General features: G+C 50.8%; 1 protein-coding gene across 3 annotated transcripts in view; it reads right to left on the bottom strand.

Annotated features, from left to right (window-relative positions):
* Window positions 1-23290, bottom strand: part of nudt14 (nudix (nucleoside diphosphate linked moiety X)-type motif 14) — a 160025-nt gene that overhangs the window by 12501 nt on the left and 124234 nt on the right. For all 3 annotated transcript variants that reach the window (XM_086002588.1, XM_086002591.1, XM_086002589.1), the window contains one exon: window positions 19000-19249. In XM_086002588.1, the coding sequence (XP_085858714.1) occupies window positions 19000-19249 (250 nt within the window). The remainder of the gene's footprint in view (window positions 1-18999; window positions 19250-23290) is intronic.

Genomic DNA, 23290 nt, shown 5'->3' with positions numbered 1-23290 from the left:
TACAACTGAGTGGCTTGCTAGGCCATTCCAGAGGGCTGTTAAGAGCAACACCCATTGTTGTGGGTCTGGAGTCACATTTAGGCCAGACTGGGTAAGGACGGCAGATTCCTTTCCCTAAAAAAAGGACATTAGTGAACCAGATGAGTTTTTACAACAATCCGGTAATACCATTACTGACACAAGCATTTTAATTCCAGATTTATTTAATTAACTGAATTTAGATTCTGTGGTGAAATTTGAACTAGCCCAGTAACATAACTACTACGCTACCCCCACCCAATACCTGATGTCCTCCTAAACCCTTTATACCTATTTGCACCTTTGCTTGAATAATGTAGCTGTGGTTCCCCACTCCTGTGTAAGGTATATCCGTGCATCCCTCCCACCCTGCCCCCATATCTATTTTTCCTCCCGGGAATATTTCTCTGAAGTTTTTACTATTGACTAGGTGTGACTGGAGTTGGGAAATAGCTTGAACGGAGTGCTTTACTGCGAGAAACTTGGCGGCCGTTCTCCCTCAATTATTCAAAATGTTTTCACTGAAGCCTGACAGGTTGTGATGGTTAACTGCACCGGCGTGTTCCTGCTTGTAGGCAGAGAGCAGCGACTGTAAAAAACTGACTGAGAATCGCCACACTTTGCGCAGGGCCAGCTGTGGAGGGCTCAGGGAGGTGACGCTGGCTGAAAAGGTTAAACGAAAAGAGCGCGGAAAGAGTGAAGAACCCCGGTTAGCTCAGAGTCTGCCAAAGCTGGAAGTGGGGGTGGGGAGAGGAGAGGATTAAAACCAGCTGGAGCCCTCGCGCAGCCTGTTGAAAAGCAGTGGGTAGCAACTGCCTTGCGTCCTTATTCTACCATTTGTTTAATTTCTCCTCCGCCCCCCCCCCCACAACTCTCCTCAGCTCCTGATTCATACTGGGACATATGTTCTCCACAGCCTCCCCAAGTGACCGTTTTACCTGAAAGTGTCCAGTGAGACACAGTCGGCAGGCTGTTCAACTATAACAACAACTAGCATTTCTACATAAGAAAAGAAATAGGAGCAGGAGTAGGATGTTCGGCCCTTTGAGCCTGCTCCGCTATTCAATAAGATCATGGCTGATCTTCAACCTCAACTCCACTTTCCCACACTATATCCACATTCCTTGATTTCCTTAGTGCCCAACAATCTATCGATCTCTGTCTTGAATCTACTCAATGACTGAGCCTCCACAGCCCTCTGGGATAGAGAATTCCAAAGATTCACCACCCTCTGAGTGAAGAAATTTCTCCTCATCTCAGTCCTAAATGGCCGACCCCTTATTCTGAGACTGTGACTCCTGGTTCTAGACTCCCCAGCCAGGGGAAACATCCTCCCTGCATCTACCCTGTCAAGCCCCTTAAGAATTGTGTACGTTTCAATGAGATCACCTCTCATTCTTCTAAACTCTAGAGAATATAGGCCTAGTCTACTCAATCTCTCCTCATAGGACAATCCTCCCATCCCAGGAATTAGTCCAATTGCACTCCCCCTAAGGCAAGTATATCCTTTCCTTAGGTAAGGAGACCAAAACTGTACACATGTGGTCTCACCAAGGCCCTATATAATTGCAGTAAGACTTCCTTACTGTTATTATATAGCGCATTTAACGTAGTAAAATGTCCCAAGGTGCTTCACAAGAGCATTATCAAACAAAATTTGACATCAAGGCGTATAAGGGAATATTAGGACAGGTGACCAAAAGCTTGGTCAGAGAGGTAGGTTTAAAGGAGCATCTTAAATGAAGAGACAGAGATGAAGAGGCAGAGAGGTTTAGGGAGGGAATTCCAGAGCTTAAGGCCGTCAGTTGAAGGCACGGCTGCCAATGGTGGAGAGATCAAAACCGGGGATGCACAAGAGGCCAGAACTGGAGGAACGCGGAGATCTCGGAGGATTGTAGGGCTGGAGGAGGTTACAGAGATAGGGAGGGGCGAGGCCATGGAGGGATTTGAACACAAGGATGAGAATTTTAAAAGCGAGGCGTTGCCAGGCTGGGAGCCAGTGTAGGTCAGCGAGCACAGGGGATGATGGGTGAACGGGACTGGGTGCGAGTTAGGACACGGGGCAGTGAGCACAGGGGGTGATGGGTGAACGGGACTGGGTGTGAGTTAGGACACGGGGCAGTGAGCACAGGGGGTGGTGGGTGAACGGGACTGGGTGTGAGTTAGGACACGGGGCAGTGAGCACAGGGGGTGATGGGTGAACGGGACTGGGTGCGAGTTAGGACACGGGGCAGTGAGCACAGGGGGTGATGGGTGAACGGGACTGGGTGCTAGTTAGGACACGGGGCAGTAAGCACAGGGGGTGATGGGTGAACGGGACTGGGTGCGAGTTAGGACACGGGGCAGTGTGCACAGGGGGTAATGGGTGAACGGGACTGGGTGCTAGTTAGGACACGGGGCAGTGAGCACAGTGGGTGATGGGTGAACGGGACTGGGTGTGAGTTAGGACACGGGGCAGTGAGCACAGGGGGTGATGGGTGAACGGGACTGGGTGCGAGTTAGGACACGGGGCAGTGAGCACGGGGTGATGGGTGAACGGGACTGGGTGTGAGTTAGGACACGGGGCAGTGAGCACAGGGTGTGATGGGTGAACGGGACTGGGTGCGAGTTAGGACACGGGGCAGTGAGCACAAGGGGTGATGGGTGAACGGGACTGGGTGCGAGTTAGGACACGGGGCAGTGAGCACAGGGGTGATGGGTGAACGGGACTGGGTGTGAGTTAGGACACGGGGCAGTGAGCACAGGGGGTGATGGGTGAACGGGACTGGGTGTGAGTTAGGACACGGGGCAGTGAGCACAGGGGGTGATGGGTGAACGGGACTGGGTGTGAGTTAGGACACGGGGCAGTGAGCACAAGGGGTGATGGGTGAACGGGACTGGGTGTGAGTTAGGACACGGGGCAGTGAGCACAGGGGGTGATGGGTGAACGGGACTGGGTGTGAGTTAGGACACGAGGCAGTGAGCACAGGGGGTGATGGGTGAACGGGACTGGGTGCGAGTTAGGACACGGGGCAGTGAGCACAGGGGGTGATGGGTGAACGGGACTGGGTGTGAGTTAGGACACGGGGCAGTAAGTACAGGGGGTGATGGGTGAACGGGACTGGGTATGTGTTAGGACACGGGGCAGTAAGCACAGGGGGTGATGGGTGAACGGGACTGGGTGTGAGTTAGGACACGGGGCAGTGAGCACAGGGGGTGATGGGTGAACGGGACTGGGTGTGAGTTAGGACACGGGGCAGTGAGCACAGGGGGTGATGGGTGAACGGGACTGGGTGCAAGTTAGGACACGGGGCAGTGAGCACAGGGGGTGATGGGTGAACGGGACTGGGTGTGAGTTAGGACACGGGGCAGTGAGCACAGGGGTGATGGGTGAACGGGACTTGGTGCCAGTTAGGACACGGGGCAGTGAGCACAGGGGGTGATGGGTGAACGGGACTTGGTGCGAGTTAGGACACAGGGCAGTGAGCACAGGGGGTGATGGGTGAACGGGACTTGGTGTGAGTTAGGACACGGGGCAGTGAGCACACGGGGTGATGGGTGAACGGGACTGGGTGCGAGTTAGGACACGGGCAGCAGAATTTTGAATGATCTCATGTTTATTTAGGGTGGAATGTGGGAGGCCGGCCAGGAGTGCGTTGGAATAGTCAAGTTAACAAAGGCATGGATGAGGGGTTCAGCAGCAGATGAACTGAGGCAGGGGTGGAGTCGGGTGATGTTATGGAGGTGAAAATCGGCGGTCTTGGTAATGGTGAAGGAGTGGATATGTGGTCAGAAGCTAATCAAATACGACACCAAGGTTGTGAACCGTCTGGTTTAGCCTCAGACAATTGCTAGGGAGAGGAATGGAGACGGTGGCTGGGGAACGGAGTTTGTGGCGGAGACTGAAGACAATGGCTTCGGTCTTCCCAATATTTAGTTGGAAGAAATTTCAGCTCATCCAATACTGGATGCCGGACAAGCAGTGTGGCAATTCAGAGACAGTGGAGGAGTCAAGGTGATGGTGAGGTGATAGGTGCCGTCAGCGCACATGTGGAGCTTGACGTGTTTTCAGATGATGTCGCCGAGGGGCAGCATGTAGATGAGAAATAGGAGGGGGTCAAGGTAAATGGGGGACTCCAGAGGCAAGACTGTGGGAGTGGGAAAAGAAGTCATTGCAGGTGATTCTCTGGCTACAACGCGATAGATAAGAATAGAACCAGGCGAGTGCAGTCCCACCCAGCTGAACGACAGAGGAGAGGCATTGGAGGAGGGTGGTGTGGCCAACCGTGTCAAAGGCTGCAGACAGGTCGAGAAGGATGAGGAGAGATAGTTTACCATGCTCATAGTTACATAGGAAGTCATTTGTAACTTTGATAAGGACCGTTTCAGTACAATGGCAGGGGTGGAAACCTGATTGGAGGGTTTCAAACATGAAGTTGCGAGAAAGATGGGCACGGAATTGGGAGGCTGCAACACGCGCAAGGACTTTGGAGAGGAAAGGGAGGTTGGAGATGGGCAGATATTTGCAAGGACAGAGGGGTCAAGGGTGGGTTTTTTGAGGAGTGGTGAGGACGGTAGATTTGAAGGGGAGGGGGACAGTACCTGAGGAGAGAGAACTGTTAACAATATCAGCTAACAGTGGGTCCAGGAAGGGATGTTGGCTGGTCAGCAGTTTGGTGGGAGTAGGGTTGAGGAAGCAGGAGGTTGGGTCTTATGGACAAGATGAGGTCGAAGGGGGCATGAAGGGAGAGGAAGATGCAAGTTCAGGGCTAGGGCAGGAGAGAACCTTAGGGGAAGTTTGGCCTGGTGGGATAGGGGAAGGGAGGGAAGTGGCAGAGACAGCGGATGGTCTCAATGTTAGTGACAAAGAAGTCCATGACCGCCTCACACTTCTTGTTGGCCACAGGTGCCATTCGTGGCTTAGTGGGTCGCACTCTCGCCTCTGCGTCAGAAAGTCATGGGTTCAAGACCCACTCCAGAGACTTGAACACAGAATCCAGGCTGACACTCCCAGTGCGGTGCTGAGGGAGTGCTGCACTGTCAGAGGTGCTATCTTCTGGATGGGATGTTAAACCAAGGCCCTGTCTGCCCCCTCAGGTGGGTGTCAAAGATCCCAGGTCTCCATTTGAAGAGCGGGGGAGTCCTGACCAGTACTTATCCCTCAACCAACACCCAAAACAGATTACCTGGTCATTATCTCATTGCTGTTTATGGGATCTTGCTGTGCATTTCCTACTTTACAACAGTGACTACACTTCAAAAGTACTTCACTGGCTGTAAAGCGCTTTGGGGCGTCCTGAAGCCATGAAAGGCGCTGTAGAAATGCAAGTTCATCCTTTATTTTCTTTTTCCATTCACAGGGGCATCAAAGCCAACCCCCAATCTTGTCCTTGTCCAACACTTGTGGTTGCAGCAAATAGAGTTGTCGGACAGTGAGCATGAGCAGGAACCCTGGCTAGTTTTTTTCTCCCCCTTCGTGTACCGAGCCCATGGGGAGAGTGGACCCATTCAATATGATGTCTATCGTGGTCTTGTTTCCTGGGCAAACAGGTTGTCGCGTTCTTGTACAATAGCAAAGGGTTCACCTGAAACGTTGACTCTATTTTCTTTCCACAGATGTTGCCTGGCCTGCTGAGTTTTTCCAGCATTTTCTGTTGTTATGTCGCGTTCTTGTAGTTCAGGCTAATCTGATACCCATTTTGTAAGGTAAACCTTGGTCAAGTCCCAAACTCTGCACTGGCCTGGAGCCCATTTCACACCGAGACTGATAACCTTGGCTAGTTCAGGGTTCACGACAGCCACGTCTTGATAAAAGTGGCCACTAGTTTAGTCTCAGCTGTGGCTCAGTTGGTAGCATCCGCGCCAGACTCAGACGGTTGTGGGTTCAAGTCCCCACTCCAAAGACTTGAGCACAAAATTCCAGGCTGACACTCCAGTGCAGTGCTGAGTGAGCGCTGCACTGTCGGAGGTGCCGTCTTTCGGATGAGATGTTAAACCGAGGCCCCGTCTGCTCTCTCAGGTGGACATAAAAGATCCAAAGGCACTATTTCGAAGAAGAGCAGGGGAGTTATCTCCGGTGTCCTGGCTATTATTTATCCCTCACTCAACAAAAGACAGATTATCACAGTGCTGTTTGTGGGAGCTTGCTGTGCGCAAATTGGCTGCCGCGTTTCCTACATTACAACAATGACTCCACTTCAAAAAGTACTTCATTGGCTGTAAAACGTTTTGGGACGTCCGGTGGGTGTGAAAGGCGCTGTAGAAATGCAAGTCTTTCTTTCTTTACTAGTGACCCGTCATCTCGCACAGCTGTGTTCTACGTACGTACCTCAGTCTCCGTGCCGATCCTCACTGAAGGCGGCTTGTGAAGCTCCCCCCTACCTCCCCAGTATAATCAAGGCAGATTCATTTGGAGGCCCACTATCAGAGTGCCAGAGTGTGGGTTTGCAACCAAGGTCCTCCTGCACCAAAGGCCAACACTATACAGGAGAGTGGACTGTCTATGGTGGTCCTGGTGTATTTGTGCAGTTTGTGCAATGATGCTTGTAAATTAGGATTGGGGATTGTACACACCAGATGATCTGGCTATTTTATCTCGTTGCTGTTTGTGGAATCTTGCTGTACGCCAGTTGGCTGTCACGTTTCCCTACACTGACTACACTTAGAAAGTACTTCACTGGCTGTAAAGTGCTTTGGGACGTCCTGAGGTTGGGAAAGGCGCTATAGAAATGCAAGTTCTTTCTTTCTATCAGACTCAGGGCAGGCTGCATGATTGTTGATGAGGGGACATCCATCTATGGACCTGGTTAAATAGGGAAAGGTACTACAAGGAATTAAATTAGGGGTGACATGAATCAGTCATTCATGAAAGAAAGACTTATGAAATAATACTGAGCGGCCTACGGGTGGCGCTGTCCAGGGAGAGTATAAATACTCGGGCACGGGCCCAGCTTGCGCAGGACATTCTTAACAGGAACTAGTGAAGGACACAACTAGACCTCCATGTAAAACAGTTGATTAAAGCTTTAACGCTTAGACCAAGTGCCTAGTAGTTTTCTTACGTCAAGGGGTTCATTGAAAATTTAAAAACTGAGATGGATGGATCTTTGTTAGGCAAGGGTATTAAGGGTTATGGAACCAAGGTGAGTAGATGGACTTTAAGATACAGATCAGCCTTGATCTCGTTGAACGGTGGAGCAGGCTCGAGGGGCTGAATGGTTGGTGACATTGGCCTCGTCCTGTTCCTATCTTCCTACAATGAGCCTTGGCTCGTCACCGAGGATTTTCATTAATTAGGTTTGGATTGTTTTGTGCTGCGATTGTACAGGTTCTGGCTGTCTGATCAAAATTGTGTATAAAATTATGAGGGGCCAAGATAGAGTGGATAGGAAGGACCGATTTCCCTTAGCAGAGAGGTCAACAACCAGGGGGCAGAGATTTAAAGTAATTGGTAGAAGGATTAAAGGGAAGATGAGGAGAACTTTTTTCACCCAGAGGGTGGTGGGGGTCTGGAACGCACTGCCTGAAAGGGTGGTAGAGGCAGAAACCCCATCACATTTAAAAAGTACTTGGATACGCACTTGAAACACCGCAACCTACAGGGCTACAGACCAAGAGCTGGAAAGTGGGATTAGGATGAATAGCTCTTTTTCGGCCAGCACAGACACGATGGGCCGAATAGCCTCCTTCTGTGCCGTAAATTTCTATGATCAGGGGAGAAGTCGGAGGTGAATTCTCTCATTGCTAGCCATGGCGCACTGAACTGCCTTACAGTTTCAATATGTCTGAATAGATTAGAATTCACCCAATTTGGATCCAGGCCCTGGTACACCAGGGGAGTAAAAGGCAATGGATTACTGAGAGTCTGGGGGGAGCTATTTAAAGGTCAGGTGTAGACACCTTAGACCAAGGAGAGGCCGTTTTTACACAGCCACGTGCAATTGTTCTCCAGCTAAGGTTGAATGCTCTGAATGTTTAGACAGTAACAGCTGTCTGCCCTTCACCTACACACTCACAAAAAACCCATGCTAAACAATAAACAGCCCCCTAGCAACCAGGCCTCCGCCAATGGGCAGCAAACCCACACTAACCAATGAAAACAGACCCTACAGTCACAACCATGACAACAAGGACAGTGCCAAAAAGTTATTTTCAGTCGGTGCAGTGTCTGCCATAGTGTACAACTCATTTCAGTCTTAGCTTCAGAACAAAAATCACCCTAGCTATTTAAATTCTGATAAAAGCACTTCAGGGAGCCACTGTGTATGATATCGATCATTCATGTGTTGTTTGACAGGGTGCACACTTTGTTTAAATATTGAATAGTATGTGTCCCAACGAGTATTCTCCATATCCTTCATATTCCATGTGTATATCCTCCATATCCAATGCATAACTATGTTATCTCCTGTGTGCCCACTATATCCCATGTATACTTTCTCCATCTCCAAAGTACCCTCCATATCCCGTGTGTACTCTCTCTCCGGCCCGCCTGCACTCTGCCTCCGGCCCGCCCGCAAATTCACCCTCCGGCCCGCCTGCGCTCTCCCTCCGGCCCGCCCGCAAATTCACCCTCCGGCCCGCCCGCGCTCTCCCTCCGGCCCGCCCGCGCTCTCCCTCCGGCCCGCCCGCGCTCTCCCCCCGGCCCGCCCGCGCTCTCCCCCCGGCCCGCCCGCGCTCGCCCCCCGGCCAGCCCGCGCTCGCCCCCCGGCCAGCCCGCGCTCGCTCCCCGGCCCGCCCGCGCCCTCCCCCCGGCCCGCCCGCGCCCTCCCCCCGGCCCGCCCGCGCCCTCCCCCCGGCCCGCCCGCGCTCTCCCCCCGGCCCGCCCGCGCTCTCCCCCCCGGCCCGCCCGCGCTCTCCCCCCCGGCCCGCCCGCGCTCGCCCCCCGGCCCGCCCGCGCTCTCCCTCCGGCCCGCCCGCCCTCTCCCTCCGGCCCGCCTCCACTCTCTCTCCGGCCCGCCTCCACTCTCTCTCCGGCCCGCCTCCACTCTCTCTCCGGCCCGCCTGCACTCTCACTCCGGCCTGCCTGCACTCTCCCCCCGGCCCGCCTGCACTCTCCCCCCGGCCCGCCTGCACTCTCCCCCCGGCCCGCCTGCACTCTCCCCCCGGCCCGCCTGCACTCTCCCCCCGGCCCGCCTGCACTCTCCCCCCCGCCCGCCTGCACTCTCCCCCCGGCCCGCCTGCACTCTCCCCCCGGCCCGCCTGCACGCTCTCTCCAGGGACTATAGCATTGTGGTTGACATGAATCTTGTCATTCAGGTGGAAATGACTAATGAAATAATACTGAGCGGCCTGCTGGTGGCGCTGTCCAGGGAGAGAATAAATACTCGGGCATGGGCCCAGCTTGCTCAGGACATTCTTTAACAGGAACTAGTGAAGGACAGAACTAGATTTCCATGTTGAAAAACAGTTGATTAAAGCCTTGTTTGCTATTTAGACCAAGTGCCTAGTAGTTTTCTTACGTCACTGGTTGTGTTACTGGACTAGTAATCCAGAGACATGAGTTCAAATCCCACTACGGCAGCTGGGGAATTTCAATTCAGTTAATTAAATAATATCTGGAATAAAAAGCTAGTATCAGTAGTGTTCTTTAAGAAAGGAAATCTGCCGTCCTCACCCAGTCTAGTCTATATCTGACTCCAAACCCACAGCAAAGTGGTGAACTCTTAACACAACAATGGCACACCCAGCCCAGTTGATCCTGCAAAGTCCTCCTCACTAACATCTGTGCCAAAATTGGCTGTCCCACAGACTAGTCAAGCATCAGCCTGACATAGACATACTCAGCGAATCATACCTATCAGCCAATGTCCCAGACTCCTCCATCACCATCCCTGGGTATGTCCACCGGCAGGACAGAGCACCAGAGGTGGCGGTACAGTCGGGAGGGATTGACATCCAGACCCCATGCAAACATGGGCAAGGAAACCTCCAGCTGATGAATCAGTACTCCTCCATGTTGAACACCACTTGGAAAAAGCACTGAGAGTAGCAAGGGCACAGAATGTACTCTGGGTGGGGGACTTCAATGTCCATCACCAAGAGTGGCTCGGTAGTACCACTACTGACCAAGCTGGCCAAGTTCTGAAGGACATAGCTGCCAGACTAGGAGTGCGGCAGGTGATGAGAGAACCAACACGAGGGAAAAACCGACTTGACCTCGCCCTCACCAACCTGTCGCAGATGCATCTGTCCATGACAGCATTGGTAGCAGTGACCACTGCACAGTCCTTGTGGAGACGAAGTCCCATCTTCACACTGAGGACACCCTCCATCGTGTTGTGTGGCACTACCACCGTGCTAAATGGGATAGATTCAGAACAGATCTAGCAGCTCAAAACTGGGCATCCATGTGGCGCTGTGGGCCATCAGCAGCAGCAGAATTGTATTCCACCACAATCTGTAACCTCATACCCGGCATATCCCTCACTACCATTACCATCAAGGCAGGGGACCAACCCTGGTTTAATGAGGAGTGCAGAAGTGCAAAAGACAAGGCTGAGGCATTTGCAACCATCTTCAGCCAGAAGTGCTGAGGTCCCCACCATCACAGAAGCCAGTCTTCAGCCAATTCAATTCACTCCATGTGATATCAAGAAACGGCTGAGTGCACCAGATACAGCAAAGGCTGTGGGTCCCGGCTGTCACGCTGAAGAATTGTGCTGCAGAACTAGCCGTGCCTCTAACCAAGCTGTTCCAGTACAGCTACAACACTGGCATCTATCCAGCAATGTGGAAAACTGCCCAGGTATGTCCTGTCCACAAAAAGCAGGACAAATCCAATCTGCCCAACTACCGTCCCATCAGTCTACTCTCAATCATCAGCAGAGTGATGGAAGGTGTCATCTACAATGCTATCAAGCAGCACTTCACAACCAATAACCTGCTCGCTGATGCTCAGTTTGGGTTCCGCCAAGACCCCTCGGCTCCAGACCTCATTACAGCCTTGGTCCAAATATAGACAAAAGAGCTGAATTCCAGGGGCGAGGTGAGAGTGACTGCCCTTGACATCAAGGAAGCATTTGACTGAGTGTGGCATCAAGGAGACCTAGTAAAACTGAAGTCAATGGGAATCAGGGGGGAAACTCTCCATTGGCTGGAGTCATACCTAGCACAAAGGAAGATGGCTGTGGTTGTTGGAGGTCAATCGTGTCAGCCCCAGGCCATCGCTGCAGGAGTTCCTTAGGGCAGTGTCCTAGGCCCAATCATCTTCAACTGCTTCATCAATGACCTTCCCTCCATCATAAGGTCAGAAGTGGGGATGTTCGTTGATGATTGCACAGTGTTCAATTCCATTCGCAACTCCTCAGATAATGAAGCAGTCCATACCCGAATGCAGCAAGACCTGGATGACATTCAGGCTTGGACTGATAAGTGGCAAGTAACACAAGTGCCAGGCAATGACTATCTCCAACAAGCAAGAGTCTAACCACCACCCCTTGACATTCAACGGCATTACCATCTCCGAATGCCCCACCATCAACATCCTGGGGGTCACCATTGACCAGAAACTTAACTGGACCAGCCACATAAATACTGTGGCTACAAGAGCAGGTCAGAGGCTGGGTATTCTGCGGTGAGTGTCTCATTTCCTGACTCCCCAAAGCCTTTCCACCATCTACAAGACACAAGTCAGGAGTGTGATGGAATACTCTCCACTTGCCTGGATGAGTGCAGCTCCAACAACAGTCAAGAAGCTCGACACCATCCAAGACAAAGCAGCCCGCTTGATTGGCACCCCATCCACCACCTTAAACATTCACACCCTCCACCACATGGCTGCAGTGTGAACCATCTACAAGATGCACTGCAGCGACTCGCCAAGGCTTCTTCGGCAGCACCTTCCAAGCCCGTGACCTCTACCACCTAGAAGGACAAGGGCAGCAGGCGCATGGGAACACCACCACCTCCAAGTTCCCCTCCAAGTCACACACCATCCTGACTTAGAAGTATATCGCCGATCCTTCATCGTCGCTGGGTCAAAATCCTGGAACTCCCTCCCTAACAGCACTGTGGGAGGACCTTCACCACACAGACTGCAGCGGTTCAAGAAAGCGACTCACCACCACCTTGTCAAGGACAATAAGGAATAGGCAATAAATGCTGGCCTTGCCAGCGATGCCCGCATCCCAGGAAGGAATAAAGAAAAATGAAGTGCACTCTCGCTCTATCCCACATATGGCCCCGATGTGCAATGGCCCAGAAATTCGGGTCCCAAAGCGTGAGTACGCACGGGGTACTCACGCATTGGCCCAACGAAAGTGCCGGTTTCATGCATGCACTACGCATGCGCGGGAAACCGGCACTTCCATTCCCCTGAAAGAAGGGGTGCAGAAGTCGAACGTGTGCGCCGGAGAGGCAGCGCGTGCGCATCGAACTTACGTTTTTTTGCAGGTTTTCCCAGGAAGGTAAGTCTCCAGCAGTTACACTTTTAAAAAGCAGGCGCAAGGCCTGCTTTTAACAAGGTAAGTGGTGAATTAATTAAAATTAAAACATTTTTTCCACAGGTTTATTATTTTTAATACTTTAAAGAAAGGTAAGTTTATTTTTAGCCCCGTTAGAAAATGTAATTAATTTTTTCAAAAATTTAAATTATTGTTTAAAATAGTTATTTCATGTTATAGTTATTTTTAAAATGTGATTTAAAAAAAAAATTATTTGAGGTTTTACTGATGTTTTGGGGCTTATAGTATTTATAGGTTTGACAGCGCTTCCTGTCAAACTTATGAATGGAGCATTCCCTGCTACCATTGGCTCTCCATGGCCCACGTGATCCCAGGGGACGCATCGAACTAACTGCGCCCCTGGGATACGCGAGCACTGCACGCTGGCAGTTGGAGTAGGCCCAGGATCGGAATCCCACGCGGGCCCACAGCTCAACGGCCGGCGCGCTAGGTAAGTGCAGGTCGGGAGCTTGCACCCGCGGGAAGCCCCCGACCCGAATTTCTGGGCCAATGTGTTTGTCCACTAAGTGAGGATTTGGTCCCTCTGTCCCCTAGCCTAGTGAGTCTGAGATCAAAATCATCCACGTGTCATCCCTGGTCTGTGCGAAGGTCACTGATATCAGTTTGGGCAGCAGTTTGGGGACTGACATGAATCAGTCATTCATGAAAGGAAGACTTATGAAATAATACTGAGCGGCCTACAGGTGGCGCTGTCCAGGGAGAGTATAAATACTCGGGCACGGGCCCAGCTTGCGCAGGACATTCGTAACAGGAACTAGTGAAGGACACAACTAGACCTCCATGTTGTAAAACAGTTGATTAAAGCTTTGTTTAACGCTTAGACCAAGTGCCTAGTAGTTTTCTTACGTCAGGGAGTGCTGAAGGTTCAGCACTGACCCAACCCTGGACTATTGAGGGGAAAAAGTCAGCTAGGGTTTCTACTCCTGATCACTATCCAGTGACCTCTGCTAGACAGTGGACGTGTGTGGGTATCAGGTGAGGGCAGCATGTGATACGCTCCGAGACGATCAATTGACTTGTATGTAAAGAATGACCTCTCGGGGGAGGTAACCAGAGGGCAGCAAATGCCCGCGGTGGAACCCCAGTACCCCAGCGAGGTTCAGCACCTTCAGGAGAGAGGAGGGAACTGGAGAGGGAGGGGGAGGAAAGAGGGTGAATGACAGTAACTTGAAAAGAAGTCAGCCCTGACAGTTTATGAGTAGTCACAGTTAGCTTTCCCAGATTGGGAAAGCAGATGGACCTCCTTATCTATAGCACTGTTTGTTGTTCTCTGCAAGGTTTTGTGCATGGATGGCGTTATAAGGAACTAATAAGCTAAAAGAACAAGTGAAAAAAAATTATGATGAAACTAAACTGAGGCAATGATCATTATATGGCACAAAAGGACAGGTGCATCCTTTGCCAGACTCATTTAGGAGACTAATTGCTAAAAAGCTCTCAGGAACTGTGCAGAGATATGGAGACATCTGACAGAGTTCACAATTTCCGTTATCTCCATGTCTCTGTCAAGAAGAGAACATAAGATGACCGAATCATAGTTTTCAGGATTACATGAAAAGAATTGACAAAATTGATTAAGGCAAATTGTTCACTAATCTGAAGGGTTCAAATACTGGGACACTTTAAATCAGCTGGAACTTTTGTACGCAAGAGTATAACAGAATTCCTCTCCTCTTCTTCGAATAGTATCACGGTACCCGAGAGGGCAGACGAAGCCTTGGTTTAACGTCTCACCCAAAAGACGGCATCTCCCTCAGTACTGCACTGAGTGACACCCTAGATTATGTACACAGCCTCTACACTGTGTCACCTAATACTCCCAGGGCAGGTAAAGCAAGGGTTAGATACAGAGTAAAGCTCCCTCTACACTGTCCCATCAAACACTCCCAGGGCAGGAACAGCACGGGTTAGATACAGAGTAAAGCTCCCTCTACACTGTCCCATCAAACACTCCCAGGGCAGGTACAGCACGGGTTAGATACAGAGTAAAGCTCCCTCTACACTGTCCCATCAAACACTCCCAGGGCAGGTACAGCAAGGGTTAGATACAGAGTAAAGCTCCCTCGACACTGTCCCATCAAACACTCCCAGGGCAGGTACAGCACGGGTTAGATACAGAGTAAAGCTCCCTCTACACTGTCCCATCAAACACTCCCAGGGCAGGTACAGCACGGGTTAGATACAGAGTAAATCTCCCTCTACACTGTCCCATCAAACACTCCCAGGGCAGGTACAGCACGGGTTAGATACAGAGTAAAGCTCCCTCTACACTGTCCCATCAAACACTCCCAGGGCAGGTACAGCAAGGGTTAGATACAGAGTAAAGCTCCCTCGACACTGTCCCATCAAACACTCCCAGGGCAGGTACAGCAAGGGTTAGATACAGAGTAAAGCTCCCTCTACACTGTCCCATCAAACACTCCCAGGGCAGGTACAGCAAGGGTTAGATACAGAGTAAAGCTCCCTCTACACTGTCCCATCAAACACTCCCAGGGCAGGTACAGCAAGGGTTAGATACAGAGTAAAGCTCCCTCTACACTGTCCTGTGAAATGCTCCCAGGGCAGGTACAGCACGGGTTAGATACAGAGTAAAGCTCTCTCTACACTGTCCCATCAAACACTCCCAGGGCAGGTACAGCATGGGTTGATACAGAGTAAAGCTCCCTCTACACTGTCCCATCAAACACTCTCAGGGCAGGTACAGCACGGGTTAGATACAGAGTAAAGCTCCCTCTACACTGTCCCATCAAACACTCCCAGGGCAGGTACAGCATGGGTTGATACAGAGTAAAGCTCCCTCTACACTGTCCTGTGAAACGCTCCCAGGGCAGGTACAGCACGGGTTAGATACAGAGTAAAGCTCCCTCTACACTGTCCCATCAAACACTCCCAGGGCAGGTACAGCATGGGTTGATACAGAGTAAAGCTCTCTCTACACTGTCCCATCAAACACTCCCAGGGCAGGTACAGCATGGGTTGATACAGAGTAAAGCTCCCTCTACACTGTCCCATCAAACACTCCCAGGGCAGGTACAGCACGGGTTAGATACAGAGTAAAGCTCCCTCTACACTGTCCCATCAAACACTCCCAGGGCAGGTACAACACGGGTTAGATACAGAGTAAAGCTCCCTCTACACTGTCCCATCAAACACTCCCAGGGCAGGTACAGCACGGGTTAGATACAGAGTAAAGCTCCCTCTACACTGTCCTGTGAAACGCTCCCAGGGCAGGTACAGCACGGGTTAGATACAGAGTAAAGCTCTCTCTACACTGTCCCATCAAACACTCCCAGGGCAGGTACAGCATGGGTTGATACAGAGTAAAGCTCCCTCTACACTGTCCTGTGAAACGCTCCCAGGGCAGGTACAGCACGGGTTAGATACAGAGTAAAGCTCTCTCTACACTGTCCCATCAAACACTCCCAGGGCAGGTACAGCATGGGTTGATACAGAGTAAAGCTCCCTCTACACTGTCCCATCAAACACTCTCAGGGCAGGTACAGCACGGGTTAGATACAGAGTAAAGCTCCCTCTACACTGTCCCATCAAACACTCCCAGGGCAGGTACAGCATGGGTTGATACAGAGTAAAGCTCCCTCTACACTGTCCTGTGAAACGCTCCCAGGGCAGGTACAGCACGGGTTAGATACAGAGTAAAGCTCCCTCTACACTGTCCCATCAAACACTCCCAGGGCAGGTACAGCACGGGTTAGATACAGAGTAAAGCTCCCTCTACACTGTCCTGTGAAACGCTCCCAGGGCAGGTACAGCATGGGTTAGATACAGAGTAAAGCTCCCTCTACACTGTCCCATCAAACACTCCCAGGGCAGGTACAGCATGGGTTAGATACAGAGTAAAGCTCCCTCTACACTGTCCCATCAAACACTCCCAGGGCAGGTACAGCATGGGTTGATACAGAGTAAAGCTCCCTCTACACTGTCCCATCAAACACTCCCAGGGCAGGTACAGCACGGGTTAGATACAGAGTAAAGCTCCCTCTACACTGTCCCATCAAACACTCCCAGGGCAGGTACAGCACGGGTTAGATACAGAGTAAAGCTCCCTCTACACTGTCCTGTGAAACGCTCCCAGGGCAGGTACAGCATGGGTTAGATACAGAGTAAAGCTCCCTCTACACTGTCCCATCAAACACTCCCAGGGCAGGTACAGCATGGGTTGATGCAGAGTAAAGCTCCCTCTACACTGTCCCATCAAACACTCCCAGGGCAGGTACAGCACGGGTTAGATACAGAGTAAAGCTCCCTCTGCACTGTCCCATCAAACACTCCCAGGGCAGGTACAGCACGGGTTAGATACAGAGTAAAGCTCCCTCTACACTGTCCCATCAAACACTCCCATGGCAGGTACAGCACGGGTTAGATACAGAGTAAAGCTCCCTCTACACTGTCCCATCAAACACTCCCAGGGCAGGTACAGCATGGGTTAGATACAGAGTAAAGCTCCATTTACACTGTCCCATCAAACACTCCCAGGACAGGTACAGCACAGGTTAGATACAGAGTAAAGCTCCCTCTACACTGTCCCATCAAACACTCCCAGGGCAGGTACAGCACGGGTTAGATACAGAGTAAAGCTCCCTCTGCACTGTCCCATCAAACACTCCCAGGGCAGGTACAGCACGGGTTAGATACAGAGTAAAGCTCCCTCTACACTGTCCCATCAAACACTCCCATGGCAGGTACAGCACGGGTTAGATACAGAGTAAAGCTCCCTCTACACTGTCCCATCAAACACTCCCATGGCAGGTACAGCGCGGGTTAGATACAGAGTAAAGCTCCCTCTACACTGTCCCATCAAACACTCCCAGGGCAGGTACAGCACGGGTTAGATACAGAGTAAAGCTCCCTCTACACTGTCCCATCAAACACTCCCATGGCAGGTACAGCACGGGTTAGATACAGAGTAAAGCTCCCTCTACACTGTCCCATCAAACACTCCCATGGCAGGTACAGCGCGGGTTAGATACAGAGTAAAGCTCCCTCTACACTGTCCCATCAAACACTCCCAGGGCAGGTACAGCACGGGTTAGATACAGAGTAAAGCTCCCTCTACACTGTCCCATCAAACACTCCCAGGGCAGGTACAGCACGGGTTAGATACAGAGTAAAGCTCCCTCTACACTGTCCCATCAAACACTCCCAGGGCAGGTACAGCGCGGGTTAGATACAGAGTAAAGCTCCCTCTACACTGTCCTGTGAAACGCTCCCAGGGCAGGTACAGCACGGGTTAGATACAGAGTAAAGCTCCCTCTACACTGTCCCATCAAACACTCCCAGGGCAGGTACAGCACGGGTTAGATACAGAGTAAAGCTCCCTCTACACTGTCCCATCAAACACTCCCAGGGCAGGTACAGCGCGGGTTAGATACAGAGTAAAGCTCCCTCTACACTGTACCATCAAACACTCCCAGGGCAGGTACAGCACGGGTTAGATACAGAGTAAAGCTCCCTCTACACTGTCCTGTGAAACACTCCCAGGGCAGGTACAGCACGGGTTAGATACAGAGTAAAGCTCCCTCTACACTGTCCTGTGAAACACTCCCAGGGCAGGTACAGCACGGGTTAGATACAGAGTAAAGCTCCCTCTACACTGTCCCATCAAACACTCCCAGGGCAGGTACAGCACGGGTTAGATACAGAGTAAAGCTCCCTCTACACTGTCCCATCAAACACTCCCAGGGCAGGTACAGCGCGGGTTAGATACAGAGTAAAGCTCCCTCTACACTGTCCCATCAAACACTCCCAGGGCAGGTACAGCGCGGGTTAGATACAGAGTAAAGCTCCCTCTACACTGTCCTGTGAAACGCTCCCAGGGCAGGTACAGCACGGGTTAGATACAGAGTAAAGCTCCCTCTACACTGTCCCATCAAACACTCCCAGGGCAGGTACAGCACGGGTTAGATACAGAGTAAAGCTCCCTCTACACTGTCCCATCAAACACTCCCAGGGCAGGTACAGCGCGGGTTAGATACAGAGTAAAGCTCCCTCTACACTGTACCATCAAACACTCCCAGGGCAGGTACAGCACGGGTTAGATACAGAGTAAAGCTCCCTCTACACTGTCCTGTGAAACACTCCCAGGGCAGGTACAGCACGGGTTAGATACAGAGTAAAGCTCCCTCTACACTGTCCTGTGAAACACTCCCAGGGCAGGTACAGCACGGGTTAGATACAGAGTAAAGCTCCCTCTACACTGTCCCATCAAACACTCCCAGGGCAGGTACAGCGCGGGTTAGATACAGAGTAAAGCTCCCTCTACACTGTCCCATCAAACACTCCCAGGGCAGGTACAGCGCGGGTTAGATACAGAGTAAAGCTCCCTCTACACTGTCCTGTGAAACACTCCCAGGGCAGGATTCGCCGAGTTTCCCTCTTGTGCAGAGGTTCCCCTTTCTTTCCCCCTTTTTGATGTCTATGACGGTGAAGAAACAGAAAGTGAGAGTCCCGCACAAGTGATGAGGTAACCCCCACAACCTGGAGACAATGACTATCCCCATTACCTTCAGAACGCACTTACCTGTACGAGGTAATCTTCTGCAAGTTTCCCACCGACACATTGTAGCCGCATTCCTCCAGAATCTCCTCCTTGGCTATTTCCTGCAGCGAAAGGTCCAGCTTGTCGACAATTCCGGCACAAAGCTCGTACGTTACGCCAGCGGAAGCAGGCAAGAGCTCTGTCGCCACGCGCGACTGGGGAGCGCAGTCTGCGGACGTCGTGTCTACTGTGGGCAGGATCCCTTGCCTCGCGCACTCGCACATGTAGACAGCTGGAAGTAAAGGACTGCAATGCTCAGCAACAGTTTACCACAGAATCCAATAGCACTGAGGGAGGCCGTTCGGCCCATCCTACCTGTGCCGGTTCTTAGAAAGAGCTATCCAATTATTGCCACCCTGCAAATTTTCCCTTTTCAAATATTTACCCAATTCCCCTTTTGAACGTTACTGTTGAATCTGCTTCCACCTCCCTTTCAGGCAGCGCGTTCCAGATCACAACTAGCTGCGTAAAAAAAATTCTCATCTCCCCTAAGTTCGTTTGGCAATTACCCTAAATCTGTGTCCTCTGGTTAGCCTGCCACTGGAAACAGTTTCTCCCTATGTATTCTATCAAAACCCCTCATAATTTTGAACACCTTTATTAAATGTCCCCTTAACCTTCTCTGCTCTAAGGAGAGCAACCCCAGCTTCTCCAGTCTCTCCCGGTAACTGAAGCCCCTCATCCCTGGTGCCAGTCTAGTACATCAGTTCAACTTTATACAGTGCCTGTCATAAAGTTTACACTTACACTAAAGAGGACTTACATGCTCACAGTGAAAGGAGGAAATATTTGCATTTACTTGAATTCTTCAGAATGTGAGGACACAGCATGTTGTTTTACCCTTTCCCTTTAACCCTTCGCTCCTTTAACCCTCCCCCCCCACCGCGAGCGATTTCCCTTGTGCAGCCAAGGAGGGCCGTGAGTGGGACCTGCCACTTTTGAGCAGGCCCCTATTAAGAGTCCCAGAATGTCGCTCCGTCAGGGAATGTTCTTCTCTCTGACCCTGTGACCTCGAGGTCAGCCACCTCACTACAGCAAGACCAAGAGCAGCAGAGTGCGTCAATCCAAGCTGCACACTGTCAGTCCGTGGCCTCCTTACTCTGAACGGTTGAATGGCTGTTTCACTGTTCCTAGTTGATAAAGTGGAGGGAAGGGGGATGCACAGGAGATCATGTCAGCTTTGGCTCTCTCGCCTCTGAGTCAGAAGGTTGTGGGTTCAAGTCCCACCGCAGAGACTTGAGCACAAAATCTAGCCTGACTCTCCCAATGCAGTGCTGAGGGAGTGCTGCACTGTCGGAGGTGCCGTCTTTCAGATGAGACGTTAAACCAAAGCCCCGCCTGCCCTCTCAGGTGACACAAAAGATCCCATGGTACTATTCGAAGAAGAGCAGGAGTGTTCTCAGAAATCAGACATTTACCCTAGCGAACATCACTAAAAACAGATCATCTGGTCATTATCTCATTCCTGTGTGGGAGCTTGCTGTGCGCCGATTGGCTGTCGCGTTTTCCTACATTGCAACAGTGACTGCACTTTAACAATACTTCACTGGCTGTAAAGCGCTTTGGCATATCCTGAGGGCGTGAAAGGAGCTATATAAATACAACTCTTTCTTTCTTTCTGGGGGAATCGAAAGGTATGGCTTGGGATGTAGGTCTGCAAGAGGTTGTAGGGGTAAGGTGGAGCGAAGCCATGGAGGGATTTGTAAAGGAGAACAAGGCTCTGAACCAGATATCAAGGCTGGTGTCAGGCTCAGCACTACACCAGGTGATTCCTTTTCCCACGGAGTGGAGCCTCAGAAATCCGGCATTTGTCCTGCAGACTCCCGCGCGCCCCGTCAGTGGAATCACAATAGGTTGTAACTGGTTAGGAATAGAAAAATAACAGACTGACTCCAGCCTCCGCATGCTATTAGATCAACCCGGAGATTAGCCACACGCCAGTGCAGGCTACAGTAATGCTTCAGTGATCAAAAGCAATTTATCTCAGTGTATGTTTAACTAAACTAGTTTACACATAATAGTGAGGCAAAGGCTAACCCAAAATAAAAAAGAATTTGGTTGGAAGTGAAATCAGGCACTTGAACGCTTTTCAATTAAATGCTTTGCCAAGAGAAGCTTTTCAGATCGCAGGATAAAGAATGAGACACAGGGGCAGCAGAGACAGAGTACTGATGACTAAAAATATACAAATGGTGCACGCTGCGTTCCTTCTCTCCCAGGAGTAGCCAGCGTCAGGCCCGTCCTGGCACGTTTGCAAGTCGCCGATGTTATTTGTTCATAAGGAAATCCGGAGAGAAAAGGGCCATTCGCTCCTTCAAAGACCACTCCATCCTGAGTCCTGTCATGGACTCTGCCAGATTTCCACTACCTGAGAACCCGATCTTAGAACACCCCCCAAAAGAATCAGGCAGTGAGGCGAATCTCTCTCTAACTCTCAACTCCACCCTTCTCAAGAGAATTCAAGCCAGCTCCTTTAAAGGTGCCGACATACACACGTACATTTCACAATGAATCTTTGGAATTCTCTAGAGGGCTGTGAAAGCTCAGTCAATGAGTATATTCAAGACAGAGATCGATAGATTCTTGGATATTAAGGGAATCAAGGGTATGGGGATAGTGCAGGAAAGTGGAGATGAGGTAGAAGATCAGCCATGATCTTATTGAATGGCGGAGCAGGCTCGAGGAGCCGAATGACCGACTCCTGCTCCTACTGCTTATGTCCTTATGTTTCTTAGGACCTTTAAATCCTCGGGGGAATGCTTGGCCCCCACCCTGGCCTAGACCCCGAGGTGGGCTTCCCTTCTGCTGCTATCGACCGGGTACACTTGGAGAGACCCAGGGCACTTGTGCCGAAAGAACTCTCAGTCCTGACAACATCCGCTGTCCTGTGGCGAAAAAAGTTTTTATATTGGTGTCCTCTAGTCCTCGTCTTATTGTCCAAGTTCACCTTGTTGACTTTAACCGTATCTATACCTTTCATTATTTTAAAGACCCATATCACGTCACCTCAGTCTTAGTATCATACAGCACAGAAGGAGGCCATTCGGCCCATCGTGTCTGTGCCGGCTCTTTGAAAGAGCGATCCAATTAGTCCCACTCCCCTGACTCTTCCCCATAGCCCTGTAAGTTTTTTTCCCTTGAAGTATATATCCAATTCTTTTTAGAAAGTTATTATTGAATCTGCTTCCTTTGAATTGCTATATATGTGTGATATCATCAGGGATTCAAGAATAATCAGCTGGAATGCACATTCTGCATCATAACAACTTTGAGTAAAAAAAAGTGTTTCCTCAAGTCACCTCTGGTTCTTTTGCCAATCACCGTAAATCTGTGTCCTCTGATTCTCGACCTTTCTGCCACTGGAAACAGTTTCTCCTTATTTACTCTACCAAGACTCTTCATGATATTGAACAACTATCAAATCTCCTCTTAACCTTCTCTGCTTTTCTTCAAAGAGACACCACACCGACCCTGGCTCTAAGCATGGTACAATCCACCGCATCTTATCTGGTTGTTACATAGAATTTACAACACAGAAACAGGCCATTCGGCCCAACTGGTCCGTGCCGGTGTTTATGCTCCGCACGAGCCTCCTCCCACCCACTCTTCATCTCACCCTATCAGCATATCCTTCGATTCCTTTCTCCCTCATGTGCTTCCCCTTAAATACTTCAATGGTTGTTCCTCCTTCTGTTTTACATTCCCCGCTCGATTTTCTCCTGAAAATGTTCCCCGTTTGTTGGGGTGCAGTTGCACAGGTGCTGACTGCATTCTGACACCTCAACCATGTAAGATCGTCGCAGAGTCCAAACCTATCCTCACCCGGCGCCCAAGCACCTTCCAGCAGGGCTCACTGAATAGTAACGCCAACCGCAAAGCCTGGCTGAATCTAACTTTTCCCCACCCGTCGACCGACCGTAATACCTCAACTAGCTGAGATTATCTGATCTGGTGTGATTCACTATTACACAGCTCAGTAATTTAAAGAAAGACTTGCATTTATATAGCCCCTTTCACAACCTCAGGTCATCCCAAAGCGCTTTACAGCCAATGAAGTACTTTTGAAGTAAAAACAGAAAATGTTGGAAATACTCAGCGGGTCAGGCAGCATCTGTGGAAAGAGGAACAGAGTTAACGTTTCAGGTCGATGACCCTTCGTCAGAACTGGAAAAAGCTGGAGATGGAACCGGTTTTTAAGCAAGTGCAGGGGCAGGGAAAGGGGGGAGGGGAGGAAAGACAAAAGGGAAGGTCTGTGATAGGGTGGGATGCAGGA

Source organism: Somniosus microcephalus, chromosome 12 (genome assembly GCF_052327205.1).
Source record: "Somniosus microcephalus isolate GS21.2 chromosome 12, FLI_Smic_1.0, whole genome shotgun sequence".
Taxonomy (NCBI): Eukaryota; Metazoa; Chordata; class Chondrichthyes; order Squaliformes; family Somniosidae; genus Somniosus; species Somniosus microcephalus.
Note: the sequence above shows the minus strand (reverse complement) of the source record. Positions and strands in the feature narration are given on the sequence as shown.